Source organism: Mus musculus, chromosome 15 (assembly GCF_000001635.26).
Source record: "Mus musculus strain C57BL/6J chromosome 15, GRCm38.p6 C57BL/6J".
Lineage (NCBI taxonomy): Eukaryota > Metazoa > Chordata > Mammalia > Rodentia > Muridae > Mus > Mus musculus.
Window position 1 is genome coordinate 55,361,788 of NC_000081.6, and position 17,662 is coordinate 55,379,449.

Sequence of the window (17,662 nt, forward strand, 5' to 3'; positions counted from 1 at the left end):
CAACATCATCAACAAGATCAACATATGAATTAGACTTGGGGGCGAGCCTTGGGCCCTTCCCCAACTTTCTCTTTTTTTAAATTAACATCTTACTTAATCAAAGGTCTCTGTGCCATTTTTAGATTAAATACCTCTCCAAGGCTTATCTCACATAGGCTTACCAGGGCAGGAGAGCAGTCTTGACACTTCCTAGCTATCAGCCCATCCCAGGAAGATGACCCTTACTGACACGGTTGAGACCTTTCCTGGAAAGAATTTCCTACAGGCTGAAGCCCAAGGCTGGAAGATTTTGTACAGACACCACTTTCTAAAGCATACAGCAGGGTGAGTTGCCAGGTTGGCCGGAACCTGACAACACTTGGCTAACTGTTTCCAGAACCCTCAAGCCTGCTGCCAACCATTACTACAAATTTTTCCTTGGAAGAATGCATTTAAGGGAAGAGTTATAAAAAGAAAAAGAAAAAAAAAGATGGCAGCTTTGATGGAACTTTACTGCGTTCTTAGCACTAAGTTATCTGAACGACACTGAAATTGACTCCCACTGTTAAGAGTTCTGACAGTAACACATGCATGTTTATGGTTTGCTCTTTGCAGAGGTAAAATTCTTCTGTGAGACTCCAGCCATCGCTGACATCGTCATCCTGGTGGATGGGTCGTGGAGTATTGGGAGGTTCAACTTCAGGCTTGTGCGCAATTTCTTGGAAAACCTGGTCACAGCGTTCAACGTGGGCTCAGAAAAGACAAGAATCGGTAAAACTTTTGGGCCATTGAAACTAGTTACTACTGAAAATTTCTGGGCGGATTCTTCATAAATTCAGAAACCCTTTACAAAGTTACCTTCGAAGTTACAGGATCAACTACATGGGTGTTCCTGAAAGCAGATTTTCAGATCAGTAAATGTCTATTCGTAACAGTTTTCTATTATCCCTACTAAAAGTTCCAATGGACACCTTCATTTACTTGACTACTGAATATGTTAATTCTTTGGAAACTCTTTCTTCCCTTTACTATTATTAATAATAAAGTGTTAGAATATAGCTGTAATAAGAATTCATCACACAGCCATCTGTATTTAAAAGAAACACTCAAATCCAGGGAAATGTTGAATTGAAAAGCTGGAAACAATATTTTGGCAATGTATCTTTGTCAAGGTAATTCTAGTTAAGATAAAAAAAGAAAAAAAAGGGGTGGGAGGATGAAGAAGAGAGAGAGAGAGAGAGAGAGAGAGAGAGAGAGAGAGAGAGAGAGAGAATCCTATAAATCTTTGTGTCATATTCTGAGTAACACGATAATATATTTTCTATAAAAGTTTTATAGTTATAATCTTTAAGTAGTCACTAAGGACTATCATTTCTTTGAGAAGACAACAAATAAATCTAGAATTTTTATCTACACATGACTGACATTTTTCTTTTAAATGCCAAATACCTTATTATTTGATAGCTTCTAAAGAACTAGAAAATATGTAAACTCCCTCCACTTCCAGATACACCCAGGTAGAGTTCTTTAGCTGACGCCAGGATTTCTCTGGGAGAGCAGACAGTCAGGTAAAGAAAAGAATGTTAGACAGATGAGGGTCTTACTCTGCCAACTTTCTTGAGTAGTCATGAGATCCTGAGTTGCACATAACTTATTGGGGTGCTTTCTCTTCCTTCTTTTCCAGGCTTGGCACAGTACAGTGGGGACCCCAGAATAGAGTGGCACTTGAATGCCTTTAACACAAAAGATGAGGTGATTGATGCTGTCCGAAGCCTTCCATACAAAGGAGGAAATACCCTAACAGGTATGTTTTCTTCAATGCACATTCTTAGCTAAATATTTTGCCAAAGAGCAATTGTATTATCTTATTTTGCTCCTTTTTTAGAGGTGACATAGTGTTTTCTTTCTTCTTCCTTCCTTCCTTCCTTCCTTCCTTCCTTCCTTCCTTCCTTCCTTCCTTCCTTTCTTTTTTCCTTCTTTCTTACCATGTAACATTAAAAAAAAAACTTAAATGGCTACTTTATGAAACAGCATTAAGATCCGATCTGATCCGATCCGATCCGATCCAATCCAATCCAATCCAATCCAATCCAATCCAATCCAATCCAATCCAATCCAACAGTATACTGATTTTATACGTTGATTCTGAGGAATGATGATAGAAAAACATTAAAAACCATTGCTTTTCTCAGCTGCTACATTTTATATACAAGTATAAAACTTGCTATGTTAAGTATGAATGCTGCAATTTGTAGTACATAATAGTCTTGAATCTGAGCCCAGGGCTTTCAGGCAGCACTCATTGGCATTGTGTGGCATGATGGTGCACACGGTACCCTGCACATGCTATGTGTCCAGATATAAGGCTGCCCTGATGCGCTGTGTGATGTAATGTGGGCGAGTGCAGTTAGAAACACCGCAGATGCATCACATATTATTTGATCATCTTTCTACTGGGTGTGTGCATCATCACACTCAATGCTGTCTTACTTTTAGTTAATGATTTTTCGTTACTCTTATTTGAAACTTTGATGAGTAATTATCATGAAAATACTTGAAGACTTTTGCCCCACTAGTATTTCTGACAGCTGACTACTATAACAATATTTACATTAAAATTATCTGTGGCATGAACGTAAATGACTTGTGTTAATGTGGCTTATTCTTCATCATTTAACTTTTAGTACACTAATTAGTTTAATGGATAAAATAGACCAATGTGCAATAACAATGGAGCATACAAAGAGAAAGACGGAAATCCAATTAAAAGATCCAAAGGAAATACTAGCTGTAGGAAGGGAACAAAACCCAAATAAACACCCACTATAAAACAAATGAGGAGCACATTTGGTGGAGCTAGTGGGCTGGCTGTGACTCATGGAGAGCCTCTAAGCTTGATGAGCTCCATACAGCTCATGGTGTTGGGGTGGGGGACACCAGCACCAGAAATCCAGGGACTGTAGAACAGCTAGATAGATAAATGTGGTAACAAGGGCGATAACCAGAGGAGAAGGGAGACAGACAGAAGAAGACATATACTTGAAACAATAATGGCTGAGAATTCCCCCAAATTAATGTCAGGCCCCAAACTCTATATTTAAGCTGCTGCTGCCCCTCCTCCTCCTCCTCCTCCTCCTCCTCCTCCTTCTTTCCTTCCCTTCTTCCTCTTCTCCTTCCTCTTCTTCTCTTCTCCTTCTTCCTCTCCCTCCTCCTCTCCCTCCTCCTTACTCTCTCCCTCCTCTCCCTCCTCTTCCTTCCTTCCTTTTTTTTTTTTTTTTTTTTTTTTTTTGGTGCTGGGGGTTGACCCCAAAGCTTCTCAGGCTAGACAAGGGTTCTTCCACTGAACCATGTCTCCAGCACCATTTGAACAGATTTTAACCTTAGAAAAGCTATTGTCTTTCACTAGCACACAGCTTGGAGGCTCAGTTTTAGCCATGAAGATCTTATTAAGGACTTCTAAATAAACTGTTGGCCCCTTGATAAATGATCACCTTGCCAATCTGAAGTATACTTTAGTGGAATTGTTAATAGCCACGAAAAATTATTAAACACAGAAGCAATATTGCATGGTTTCTTATTTCTTTCCAGGTAAAAACTGTCTCAAAAGGCAGTAGTTTGATTTTAGAACTCAGTCAGGCACGTGGACCAGTGGTCATCTCTGTGAGGTGTTGGTGGGCTCTAGAGTCAATCCTCAGTCTTGGGCTCCCCAAATGAAGGAAGTGAACAAATAAGACCGATGAGAGAGAAAGAGGGAGAGTCTTATCCTCTCACCTAATGCTTGACCCTTAACAAGATTCCAGTAAATGTTTGGAGAGCAATTTGGTGCTCTAAAAGATTTCTTGCAATGAAGACGCTCGTTGTTTTGTATATGTTAAAAGAAGAAAAAGAGAAAAATAAAGAAATGAAAGATTTCTTAAATGGCATTGCTAGAGACAAAAATGTTTATTAAAGATTCAGCCAAGAGAAAGATATTTATTATTTAGATGAATGAAATGATTATTCTGCAGTAACTCTGCTGGTATTGTGTTTTGCATTCCCTGAGGAAAAGTTCAAGGAAGAATTCAGAATGTGTTATCCTCTATCTATGCTCTATATCCCGATGCAATAGCAGGCTCTTTTTTATTACCTTTATTCTAGTGGATTTGGCTTTTTCATCAGGTTGTTGTGAAAATGAAAGCTCACTTCTCATAAAAATCCTCTTAGCTCTACTCATCATGGGGATACACTTTCCAAACTAGAAGACTTTAATTAGATATGCTTGGTTTGTGTTTATTTCTCCCAGGTCTTGCTTTGAACTTTATTTTTGAGAATAGCTTTAAACCAGAAGCAGGATCGAGGAGTGGAGTTTCCAAGATTGGCATTTTGATCACAGATGGAAAATCCCAGGATGATATTATCCCACCATCTAGAAACCTCCGTGAGTCTGGTGTAGAGCTGTTTGCCATAGGTATGTATACATTTGTTAGATTTATTTGTTTGTTTACTGTTTATTGTTTAGTGTTTGTGAATGGAAGTGTGTGTGTGTGTTTAGATGATAACTTGTGGGGGGCCTCTTCTCTGCTTCTACCATGTAAGTCCTGAGAAAGTGCACATTTGCCCATTTTTTATTGGATATTTTTAAATTTACATTTCAAATGTTATCTCCTTTCCAAGTCCCCCCGCCCCACCGAACTCCTTATCCCATCACCCCTCCCCCTGCTTCTATGAGGGTGTTGCCCCACCCACCTATCCACTCCTGCCTCCCTGCCCTGGCATTCCCCTACAATGGGGTATCCATTGAGCCTTCACAGGATCAAGGGTATCCTCTGCTACAATATGCAGCTGGAGCCATGGGTCCCTCCATGTGTACTCCTTGGTTGGTTGCTTAGTCCCTGGGAGTTCTGGGGTGGGGGGAAGGTCTGGTTGGTTGATATTGTTGCTCTTCCTATGAGGTTGTAAACCCCTTCAGCTCCTTCATTTGAAAGTGCACATTTTAATAGCAGCACTAGGGAGGCAGAGGCAAGTGGGTCTCTGAGTTTGAGGCCAGTCTCATCTACAGAATGAGTTCCAGGATGGCCAAGGGCTACAAAGAGAAACCTTGTTTCAAGGAAGAACCAGAATGAAAGAAGATGAGAATGGAACTCATTTGGCTTGGTGGGAAATGTGTCTCCAAGCCATCTAACCAACCCTGCTTGTCTTTAAGACAGGTTCCTGTGTCTGAGTATTGGGATTACAGATGCAAACATACACAGCTGCAGTATGTTGCTATGTGCCTCTAATGGTCCAGTTTTCAATGTGGACTTAGGCTCAGGTCACTTAATGCAATGCACATTGCTCTGAGAGTCAGAGGCCTGAGCGCTTTCCGTATCTGGCTTGCCATCTGAGTCCAGCTTCTTGCATTTAAAACAAGAGTGATTCTGTCACGTAAGCCATGGTATTTGGATCCCTAAGACAAATACTGAGCACAAGACTTTTGAAAAAGCATTATAGTGACATGCTAACGTTAATCACGTTTGTTTCCATTTAATCTGTCATGATTTGCTTCTCAGGGTCAGTTTATAGCTGTCTCTTTGCAAGTTGTTCAAGAAGAAACTACTTCCCACATATCTGAGGAATTAGTTCTGCAGCAATTAAAGACGTGTAAAGTTACTGAATTGAATTAAACACCCTGAAAGCTATTCTTTTATGAAAAAGGATATATACAATGGATCCAGAATAATTACAAAATATTTACATGATAAGCTTTGCCTTTGATTAAAATGTTTACATTTTCTTTGGCAAGAGGAAGGTTTTCTGCTTAGTAGAGACCAATAAACTTTGGCAGGGGAAAAAAAAGGCTGATTCCTAAGGACAGTGAAACATTAATCAAAATGATATAGAAAATTCCTCAACAAGGCTCTGATCACACTCGAAGTCTCTTGTTCTGAATGGCCCACTTAGTTATATTTTACACAATTAATTATTCTAGTGTCAATCTTTAGTCTCATTAAGATGTGCTTATTAAGATCATGCATGAGTCTTTTCATGAACTTTTTAAAAGACAGTTCTCTATGACAAGAGAATACTTTCAGGTTCTATAGAGGTCAGAAAAGGTAGCAGTGGGTTCGGCACTGAAATTGACTCCAGGCTTCTCACCCTACTGTCTCAGTTAGGGTTTCTACTACTGTGAAGAGACGCCATGACCACAGCAACTCTTATAGAGGAAAACATTTAATTGTGGCTGGCTTAGCGTTCAGAGGTGTAGTCCATTACCATCATGGCAGGAAGCATGGTGAGAAGCATCCAGCATGCAGGCAGACATGGTGCTGGAGAGGTAGGTAGCTGAGAGTTCCATGTCTGGATTCTCAGGCATCAGGAAGGAAGACTTGGGCTTCTGAAACTTTTAAGCCCACTTCCGGTGGCACACTTGCTCCAACAAGGTCATATCTACTCCAACAAAGTGACACCTCCTAAGATTCCCACTCCCTAATGGGCCTATGGGGGTCATTTTATTCAAACCACCACACATACTAAATTAAAGTAACTAGGGAGACGGTGTCTTGTAAGCCTTACTTTAAAAACACCCAGATCAGGCCAGATATAGTGATGTATGCCTTTAATTGCAGCACTTGGGAGGTAAAGATGGGCAGAGCTCTGTAAGTTTGTTGGCAGTATGGTCCATGTAGAGAGTTCTGTGCCAGCCAGGGCTACTTGTGAGACTCTGTTTTTTGAAAACATTTTCTCAGGGTTGAGAACTACTGATAGACCCATTAGGGTGTCGTCTCTATGTGTGCTGATATGGTTCTGATTCTTAGAGAAAGATCTTAAAAAGACTCCTTGTTTGTACAGTAAATTTATTCTTATTTTATATATTAGAGTAGGTTGATGATTAGTCACTTCTTTTTTTTTTTTTTTCCATTTTTTATTAGGTATTTAGCTCATTTACATTTCCAATGCTATACCAAAAGTCCCCCTTACCCACCCACCCCCACTCCCCTACCCACCCACTCCCCCCCTTTGGCCCTGGCGTTCCCCTGTACCGGGGCACACAAAGTCTGCGTGTCCAATGGGCCTCTCTTTCCAGTGATGGCCGACTAGGCCATCTTTTGATACATATGCAGCTAGAGTCAAGAGCTCAGGGGTACTGGTTAGTTCATAATGTTGTTCCACCTATAGGGTTGAAGATCCCTTTAGCTCCTTGGGTACTTTCTCTAGCTCCTCCATTGGGAGCCCTGTGATCCATCCATTAGCTGACTGTGAGCATCCACTTCTGTGTTTGCTAGGCCCCGGCATAGTCTCACAAGAGACAGCTACATCTGGGTCCTTTCAGTAAAATCTTGCTAGTGTATGCAATGGTGTCAGCATTTGGAAGGACTTATTTCTTTCTGTTTCTTACAAAGGAAAACATGTAGTTGGGGCTGGCTTACAGGTTCAGAAGTTTAGTCCATTGTCATCCTGGTGGGAAGCATGGTGACATGCCGGCAGACATAGTGCTGGAGAAGGAGCTCAGAGCTCTACATCTTGATCAGCAGGCAGCAGAGAGAGAACTTTTTTTTTCTAAAGACAGGCTTTCTTGAATTCACTCTGTAGAACAGACTAGCCTTGAACTCAGAGATCCACCTGCCTTTGCCTCTAGAGTGCTAGGATTAAAGGTGTGTATCATAGCCGCAGGCATAGAACTTCTTAGTGTCTGACAAGTTGGCAATAGTTGCAGAAACAGATAACACCCTGTTCTTCCTTCTTTTCTGACTCCCTGCAACCTCTCTAAACAGTGAGTCACTAGATGGTGAGATTATACCCTCATTGCTTCTTCACAACAGCCCACCTGGTCCCTGACGCTTTTCAAAAGCTTTGTAAATGGCCCTGGTCTAAAATATTTTCAGAGATAGCACTATTACTCTTAGCATTGAAAATAAAAATGCTTATAAAAGGTCAATCTAAGAGAAGTATATTATCTTTGTTCAAGGAAGCAGAGGATATTGTCTTGAACTATATAACAGTAATTGCTCCCCCCTTTCCATTCATAGAAGAGAGACTAGAAGAGACTCAAGGGAAAAATATAAAATATCTAATATTCAAACTTTATTTGAATAGTTTTAAATCCATATATATATATATATATATATATATATTGCATGGAAGGTGAGGTGAGTATTGTATCACAGTCGTATATAGGAACCATCTCATACCCAGTTTTCAAGAGCTAGTGATGCACATTGCATCTCCCATCTGCATCTTTTGACCTTGCACACTTGTTTGACATTAGTCATAGGTATTTATATGATAGAAAAATGGAAAACACTGGCAACTAGCACTGGACCATGACTGGTAAGTATTTCACCACATATCTGTGTGACATAGAAGGGCAATGAACCACGTGAGCATTTTAGTCCTGGGAACAGATTCAGTTGCTTGTACTAGGCATTAACATTTATTACTCTGAAGTTGAACAGTGCATCTTTCATAGCTGCCAACAAGAGGAAAAATGCTTAGAAACCACTCCGACTCCCTGCTTGGTTTGTGGGTTACAGAATGCTTTATTCAAGAATTACTAGCTCCACTGTGTGCCAGGCATTGTGGTATATTCTGGGACGCAAGGATGAGTGGAACAAAATTCCTGACGGCACACATTCCTTCCAAGTCATCACCACCGTTTCCTTTATTCTCCATGCAGTTGTCGCAGCAATCAAACTATTTTATTCATAAAGATGGGGAAGTAAAAAGATGGGAGGGGAGAGAGGCAGAGTCTCTTCTAGCATGTTCCATCAAGTGTAGACTTGCACGGCATGCGAAGGCATTCTTTCTGCAAAGTGGATTCAGCACACAGTCTGTTATATGGACTCAGTTGTGTACTGTAGAAGTCCCTTGGCCAAGAAATATCAGATACACATTTCTGTCTCGCATCTGGTTTTTAAAAAAAGCTTCTGCAGAGGAGTTAAGCGGATGGGGGATTATCTTGTGTGTTTATCCTGAATTTTAGGCTTTTGTTCATAATCCTTAGAAGAGTGTTTAAACAAAATTTAGTGAATTCACCCAGATGTTATTTGAACGTGTCTTGAAAGTACCTGGAAGTGAACGTATTCTTTATCTTAAGCCTCCTAATGCACATCATTTGGTGGCTATTAAAGCTTTGTTATTTAGTATTTTGAGACTGAAGGATGTGTCATTGTCCCAGGCAAGCATATAAAGAAGTCATCTGTGCTGCTCCAGGCCATCTCTGTACCATGCATTTAAAGTGCCTCTTTTTAATACCCTCATATGATTGACGCCATCTCTCTAACGTGCCTCTAAAGTGGCTCTTTTTTAATACCCCCAGATGACTGACATTACAGGGTTTTCTAAAGAAAGCCTCCTTGTTTGATGACTCTTGGAAAAGAGAAACCTCCCTTCGCACCCATGGAACACAATCACGTACCTTTCCTCTTCGAGCTCCGATTTCCTTTACTCTTTGTAATGCCCTCTCTGAGAGGCAGTGTGGCATGGTGGAACTGCAGCAATAATAGCCTTTCTAGTTTCGTCTCCTTCTGAGAAGTTCACTAACTCTGCAGCAGGAGCTGTGTGATGGTTGTTGTGAGGGTTTGAGTGAATGTATTGACGGCCATGAACAACACAGTGCTTGGGGCAGAGTGAACATACCCCAAGCCTCTGGAGCCTCTGCAGCCTCTGCAGCCACTGCCTTTAGCCTCACTAATTTGAACTATCTTCAAGACACTCAGTCTTCTTGACTTGTGGTGACAGAGTTCAGTAGCAACTATGGAAGCCACAGAACTTTCTTATTTAATTCATCAGAAGTTGCAGAGATCAAATTGTGTTTGAGTGCGGTAAAAATATCCTCACCCACATTTCCCTCTGGCTTAGTACTGCATAAAATAATTAGGTCTATAACATTTGCATTCTAGCAGTGTTTCTCAATTATTTATTTTTTGAGGTCCAGCATCCCCACCACTATGGTTCAGGTTAGCCTGGAACTCTCATTATGTAGCCCAAGCTGGCCTTGATCTATGTTGGTCTGTCTACTTCATGACTGATGAGATTATAGACACTTTTCTGAATGTAAATAAACTTATTTTTGCAGAAGTTTAAACCTGAAGATTGATAGTTTATAGCACTGGCTTAGTTATTCTTGATTCTACAATATTTGTCAAAGAAGTTATATCAAGGTCAATTCTCCTGTTGGTGCATGCTGTGAAAAACAGCACCTAATTTCCTAGGAAGCATCTCTCATGAGACATTCCCCTTTTTCTTTTTCTTGTTTTTTTGAGGTGGGAACTCACCATGTAGCACTGTTTGGTCTAGAATTCACTGTGTAGACCAAGCTAGCCTTGCATTCACAGAGATCTACTTGCCTTTGCCTCCCAAGTGCTGACATTAAAGGTGTGTGCCATGACACTCAGCTATATTCTTCCTTTTGTAATTAAAAAAATTGCTCAGTTGAATAAATAATGTACATTCAATATATTCCTCTAAATCCAACTACCCTGGCTTTTTACCACCTTCCTTTGTGACTCTCCTTTTTTTCCCTTTGAAATTTTGGTTTGTATTTTCATGTATTTACAAACAGGGTTTTATATGTGCCTATGTAACTAAAATCTAGGACAATAAGTGAAAGAATACATTATTCGCCTTTCAGAGACTGGCTTAATTAATATGATTATCTCCATTTATATCCATTTTTTCCTGTAAATGACATAACTTAATTACTCTCTGTGGCTGAAAAATGTTGTGTTGTGTGTACATGTCATTGGATGCATAGTTGAACCATCCAAGTAGAGGGTGCTTTGGTTGAGTGGGTTAACCCCCTACAGCTGCATCAGCATCACCATCCTTCCTGTTATCCTCAATGGCAGGGGTTAAAAATGCCGACCTGAGTGAGCTGCAGGAGATCGCCTCTGAGCCAGACAGCACCCATGTGTACAATGTTGCTGAGTTCGACCTGATGCACACAGTGGTGGAGAGCCTGACCCGGACTGTATGCTCTAGAGTGGAAGAGCAGGACAAGGAGATTAAAGGTAAGAGAGGACAGAGAGACCCAAGGGATGTGGGCATCACAACCTGCACAGGCCTGGCACTGTCTTCATAGGCCTATAACCACACACACACACACACACACACACACACACACACACACACACACACACATTTCTGTAGACATACCCCTGCCACCATAAACACTTAACCATAAAGGGGAGAAAGCGTGCACAGGTTTATCATGCTCACAGGTTCATGACCACGCACATAAGTCAATTATGGTGGGCATAGGTGTGGATTATAAAAAAATTCCTGTTCTTTTTTCAAGTTGACTTCCCTCCCCTCCCCTCCCCTCCCCTCCCCTCCCCTCCCCTCCCCTCCCCTCCTCTTTCTTTCTTTCTTTCTTTCTTTCTTTCTTTCTTTCTTTCTTTCTTTCTTTCTTTCTTTCTTTCTTTCTTTTGTTTTTAAAGAAAATATTTTATTGGGACTGGCTTACAGTTTCAGAGATTTTAGTCCATTCTTGTCTTAGTCCACTATCATTTTGGCAGGAATCATGGTGGTGTACAAGCAAACATGGTGCTAGAGATGAAGCTGTAAATTCTACATCTGGATTGGCAGGCAGCAGGAAATGACTGTGACACATCTATTCCAACATGGCCATATCTCCTAATAGTGCCACTACTTATGAGTCTATGGGACCATTTTCATTCAAACTACCACATTTCACTCCCTGGATCCATAGACTTATATTATAATGCAAAAAATGCATTCTGTCCAACTTCAAAAGTTCCCATATCCCATAACTCAAATTGACCTTCTTAATACTCTGTTTTCTTTCTTTACCTAATGAAGGTAAGGGACACTTGCTCTGACTAGGAGGCATTTTCTCTGAAGTGTTAGCGTTTAGACCGTTCCATTTTTCAAGACAAATGCTTAATTTCAAAGTAATTGTGCCATCACATAAGTTGTAAGGAACAGTTCACAAAGAGCTAGCTTAGTCTTTTTCAGCTTTAACCTAATGGCAGCACCTATGAACAACAATAGACTCAGAACAAAAAACATCTCCATCACAGGAATACTCCTGCTGCTCTTCACACTCACGCTCAACATCCTCTTATCACCCTCTTGCTAAATCCTGACAGCCAATAGAGTGGTCTCCTGCGTCTATGTATGAACGTAAATATGTATTCATTTTAAAACAACTATACAAAGGGAATTTTCCAATATCCAGCCTTTGAGAATTCAAATTTTACATGCCGAATAATTCTCTGGAGATTTTTCCAAATTGTATGTTCATCAATAGCTCTTTGTTTTCATTGGTACAGATGTACCACTGTCTATTCAAGCATTCACATATTCTGGATTCTTCCCAGAATCCAGGATACAATGATAAAGTGGCTGTGAATATTTGTTTATTAATTTTTGTGTAAATGTAGGTCTTAATTTCTCTGGAATAATATCCAGGTGTGCAATGACTGAACAGTATCTTGGGCTCATGTTCAGTTTAATTTGGCTTTCATTAGAAACTTCTAGACTAGTTCTAGACTCTTGAAATGTATGTTTCACGTGGCAGTGCATGAGTGATCCGGTTTCTATGTATTGACCCCAGTGTTGATGTCCTTTCTGGTTTTGTTTTAATTTCAGCCATTCTGAAAGGTTCGTAGTCATACAACATTGTGGAATTTGATTTTCATTTTTCTCATGGCTAATAATATTGAACTTTTCACTTGTTTGAGTTTTGTTCTCTTTGTCCTCTGTGGAAAAACGCCTCTAAAGATACATCTACAACAAAAGCATGAAGCATTCTCTAGTTGAACTTTGTGTGCCAGTGTCAATTAGGTATAATTTTGTAGTAATTTTTCTCAGGCTCTTTGGCCTGTTTACCTTGTCTAATTTTCTTCCAGTCATACATTTATAAATTTACTGTAGTTATATAGTAAGTCTTTAAATTTTATAGACTTAAGTTCTCTCATTATTATTATTATTATTATTATTATTATTATTATTATATCATCATCATCATCATCATTATTATTATTATTATTTACAAATTTATTTCTTTGTGCATGTGTGTGCCATGACTTGTATGTAGAAGTCAGATACGACCTCTGGGAGTTGATTCTCTCCTCTCCTCCTGCTTCACTGAGGTTGTGTTACTCTTGTTTCTGCTGCTGTGCTAGCGGAGGCTGACAGGATGAACCTTCCAGTCTATTCTTCTTTCTTCACCTCCCATCTTGCTGAGGGAATGCTGGGATTGCCGATGCATAGCAGCACCTCCTTGGGTCTTGGGAGCTAACCTGGGTGCTTAGCCTTGTGAAGATACATCACCTTTGCCCATTGAGCCATCTCCACAGCCCTTAGTTATCCTTCCTAAGTTCCAAAAACAATTTCCATCTTTATTACTTGATTGAATATTAGAATATCTTTGCTCTATAAAAATTTTACTTGTGTATTCATTGGAAATACATATATAAACTGCCAGTTACCAAATTTCACTTGGTAAAAGAAAGATTTTCAGTTTGTTGGGTATATCCAGTTTATGAATGTATTCATATAGTTAGATATGATTTGATTTCTTTCATTAATTAACATTTTATATTTTTTAGGACTTATGAGTCTTATCTTCTTATTTACTATAAAGGTTTTCTTAGAATTGTACAAATTATTTAACTTCATATGAATGATTTTGATTAATTTTTTTAGTTTAAAAGTCTATACGTTTATTTCTTGTAAATAGAAATGGATTTGATTTTGCATATTTATTTTGTATATCATATATATGACTTGAAATTACTTATTAGTTTGGAAGGTTTCGTCTGGATTTAAAAGTTTTTGTGTATAAATTTATATAATTAGGAAATGGAAATAATTTTATTTTTTTTATTTTTCTAACTTTTGTTTTCTTGCCATCTTGGATTTGCTATGATTTCTCATGCCAAGTTGCATGTAACTATTGCATTGGTATATTGTTGGTTTATTCCCTCCTGTAGAAAGAGCATTTTGATTTTCAAGGAATTGGTTCATTGTATAAATGTTGTAAAATTCTGTATAGCATTTTTTTGATGTCTGTAGGGTCTAAAGAAATGAGTTTCAACCTTGGGTGAATTGCCCCTTTCACAGGGGTCTCCTAATACCATAACGAAATGCAGATATTGACATTATTATTCCTGGAAGTAGAAAATTACAGTTATGAAATAGCAATAAAAATAATTTTATGGTTGTGGGGTCACCACAAGATGAGGATCTGTATTAAAGAGTTGCAGCATTAGGAAGAGGATCACTGGTCTCTAGTTATGTCTTCAGTTTCCTTCCTGAGTGACATGTATACAATTCTCTTCCCTTCAGCCATTTTTCTTTACCATGACTGTGTCATAAACAGTGTTATTATTTACTTCTCCATATACGATAGACTCACTATCAGATGTGATGGTTATAAAGCTAGAAGATTTATAATTCCTGTTTTAATCATCAAACAGAGTTTCCTGGACAGTGTCTCCTATAGGTCGGGCTGCTTATGGATTTGCTATATAGCTGAGGATGGCCTTGAACATCTAATCCTCCTGATTCCACTTCCCCGGGGCTGGGATTGCAAGTTTATGTGGATCTGGAGACTAGTCCCAGAGCTTCCTGCATAATAGACGAGCACTCTGATAACTGATCTGCATCCCCAGCTCATATTAAACATAATTTAGAAAATTTGAGGGAATCCATTTTATTATGCTTCCTCCCTTCTATGTTTTCTGTCATTTTTTTCATTTGTAATACCCTGGCATTCCTTTTTAAAATTTAATTTTATTTCCAGTGAGAGAGTACCACATCTCTTACTTCTTTTAAAGGTCAGTCTGCTAGTGATAAAAACCTCTTCTTTTTGTCTGAGAATACCTTGGTTTTCCCTCCATGGCTGACACGTGTCTGCTGGAGGATGAGCTCTTGCTAAATGATTTTACTTCTAAACATTCAAACAGAGTTGTGTCTCTTCCTCTTCGTCTCCAGGGTTTATAAAATATTTTCCTTCTTCAGATAAGGGCCGTATTTCTCTCACTGTTTTAAAGCTTTTCTTTTCTGCTTTGTGCTCAGTGTTCAGAAGCTGGAGTGTGGTTAGCTGAGTGCAAATTCTTGTGGATCTATCAGACGCACAGTAAATTTTGTTTCCTCAGGTATTATTTCAGTACTGAGTTCGTTTTCATTCCCCTTTAAGATTTTAATGTTATGAATTAAAGGTATTTTGTTATGTTCCCAATGTACTTGAGTTTCTGTGACTATCCCTATTTGCTCTTTAAAGAAAACATTTCTGAGATAGGTTCTGTAGTAACGTCTCTGCTACAAGTCCAGTTTGGTCTTGACTTAATCCTATAACCAGGATCCAAGGACCTTGATTTCCTAGGTCTGCCTGTATCTGCCTTCAGGTGCTGAGTGTGCAAGGGTGGACCAGCACACCCAGTTCTGCGGAGCATTGAGTCGTGCAGGCCTGGTGTGCAGGTATTGAGTGTGCAGTGGTGGACCAGCACACCCAGTTCTGCGGAGCATTGAGTCTGATTGTTCTCTTTCTCAGGTTGGCCATTTCTGTGCTAGCAAACAAGCTTGCTAATTCTTCCCTCTGTCCACATGCTGCTGTTGAGCCCATTTGTTAATTTTAGTACTGTTTTTTTTCCTTTTGTTTCCTGAGAGTTTTATGTTGTCATTGACTCCAACTATGTTTTTCATTGTCCATCTTGCACTAAAGTGTTCCATGAGGGCTGCATGTCTGATACCATCCTGCTAAGAGTGGAGAGTAATACTTCCTTTTTGCTAGTTAGGATTAAAGTATGGGCTACTTATTTCACCTACTTTTGTTTCTTGGGGAAAAAGGGCTACTCATTGGCCTGCCGTTCATAATTACCTTTTTAGAGAAGCAGGAGTCCCTCATTTCTGTCCCTAGGTGGCTTCTGCTAACAGTTCTGTGGGAGTGGCCTCCATATTGTAGGAAAGCTGGGAAAGACCTGATAGACTACTGTGTGTCCCTAAGTGAAGGAGAACATGAAGGAACAGGCTGGGTTGGAAGTTAGATAGGCCCTCTCCATGAGCAACACTGCTGTCACAGATAGAGACGGGGGAGGAGGCGTTTTCTGAATCTCCATCCCACCTTGGCTTGGATGGAGGGATGTGGAGAGATGTGACACAGTATGAAAGCCAAAACAGGGTGGAATTTGGGAGGCTTGTTTAATGTTGGTTGCCATGGGTTACAGTATCAGAGAGGTGGAGTACAGTTGTTTTCCGTAGTGTGTGTCAGGAGTTACTGCTGAAAATTTTCTGTCTTTGTATGCTAGCCTTTTCCTGGTCTTTGCCTAGAGACAGCAGTCTTTGTTGAGATAGATTTTGTATGAATACTCTGATGTTTCTATGTTTCCAGATACCATTGCTTTCCAGCTAGGGACATTTGGACACTAAAGAGAAAGGACAATGGCTTTTGTGGTGTCTCTTGGGTCCTGCAGAGCCTCTTGCCTCTACCTTTTTCCCTCTGACTTCAGCACCTTCTTATGCTTTCCTTGTATACAATATCCTGACTTTTCAGTTGTACTTAGAGAGGGTGGGAGAAAGTATACATGCTTTTTTGCATAATGATGATAAAAATTCATCACTGTTCAACCCTTGCCCTTCAGTATATGATTGGTCTGTAGGTTACAGGTTATTCATAGGATCCGGGAAGAGGGACTGTACAAGGTCTTATTTTAGTAGTTTGGTTTGAGTTCTTGCCTCTGTTGTATCTAGGAGAGTTTCATTGTTATGTTTGGCTCATTTTCCTTTTCTCTTCTGTCATTCTGCTATCCTCAGGCCAGATCTCTTGGGGCTGGGTTGGACACCCAAGCTGTAGAACTGAGAACAAATTTGTCTGACCTCAGAGTGAGGCTACTTCAGATCTGAACTTTTCCCATATAGCCCTGTCAATAGACAGACAGACAGTCAGGCAGACAAACAGGCAGACAGATACCCCCAAACTCCTCTACATGTACTTGCTAAGAAAGCATATGATACCTACAGTGTGCAATAGTTTTCTCATCACTGTGGTTATTAACGTTTGTTTAGGTTCCCTAAAAATTTGAGAAATCCTAACAATAAATCTCTTTATTCTCTTTTTCATGTTGTGTTCCCTCTCCACTGAGCTTTTTATGTGCCCCGAATCATTACAGAACCATTTAACATGCACATGGCACACATATGTCTGGCACAGAGTGGTTGGCTACTCAGTATGTGTCGGTTTCTTTGAGTGCTTTTACGTTTAGATACTGATTGTCTGTTGGCAGGACATCTTCAGTGTAGGTGCCACGTCCTCTGATGCAGAGAAGTATTTGTATGAAGCTTGATGCATTCTCAGCTCTGAGAGCTGCTCCCCCTTAGATGTGGGCTGTACGTTGCCTTTATTTTGCCTTACCGTTCTCATCTACAAACATGGGCAACATTAGTAACTGCCAAGAATTAAATGGCACCTCTAAGACACCCAGAAGAGCATCTTTGGATGTGTGCCCACTCACTTAAGTGCCTGTTTTCATTGTTTATTAACAGTCCTTGTCAGAGTTTCTGAGAATTAAGGACTATGTTTTATTTCAGTTTGGTTACTAAGAATCTACTTCAATGAATGGTTTCTAATGGACAGTAAATGTTTTGAATGAAGGAATGAGCACAAGAATTAATAATGGAACCAACTTTTCCACAGAGCAGACTCTTAGGGGGCACCATAGCTTCGAGAGTCACTGCTGCTTAGTGGCTTTTCTTACGTTCA

General features: G+C 39.8%; 1 protein-coding gene across 3 annotated transcripts in view; it reads left to right on the forward strand.

Annotated features, from left to right (window-relative positions):
* The window catches only part of Col14a1 (collagen, type XIV, alpha 1), a 213,160-nt gene that overhangs the window by 54,144 nt on the left and 141,354 nt on the right, over positions 1 to 17,662 (forward strand). For all 3 annotated transcript variants that reach the window (XM_006520385.4, NM_001368422.1, NM_181277.4), the window contains exons 6-9: positions 595 to 750; positions 1,664 to 1,783; positions 4,262 to 4,426; positions 10,785 to 10,946. In XM_006520385.4, the coding sequence (XP_006520448.1) occupies positions 595 to 750; positions 1,664 to 1,783; positions 4,262 to 4,426; positions 10,785 to 10,946 (603 nt within the window). The remainder of the gene's footprint in view (positions 1 to 594; positions 751 to 1,663; positions 1,784 to 4,261; positions 4,427 to 10,784; positions 10,947 to 17,662) is intronic.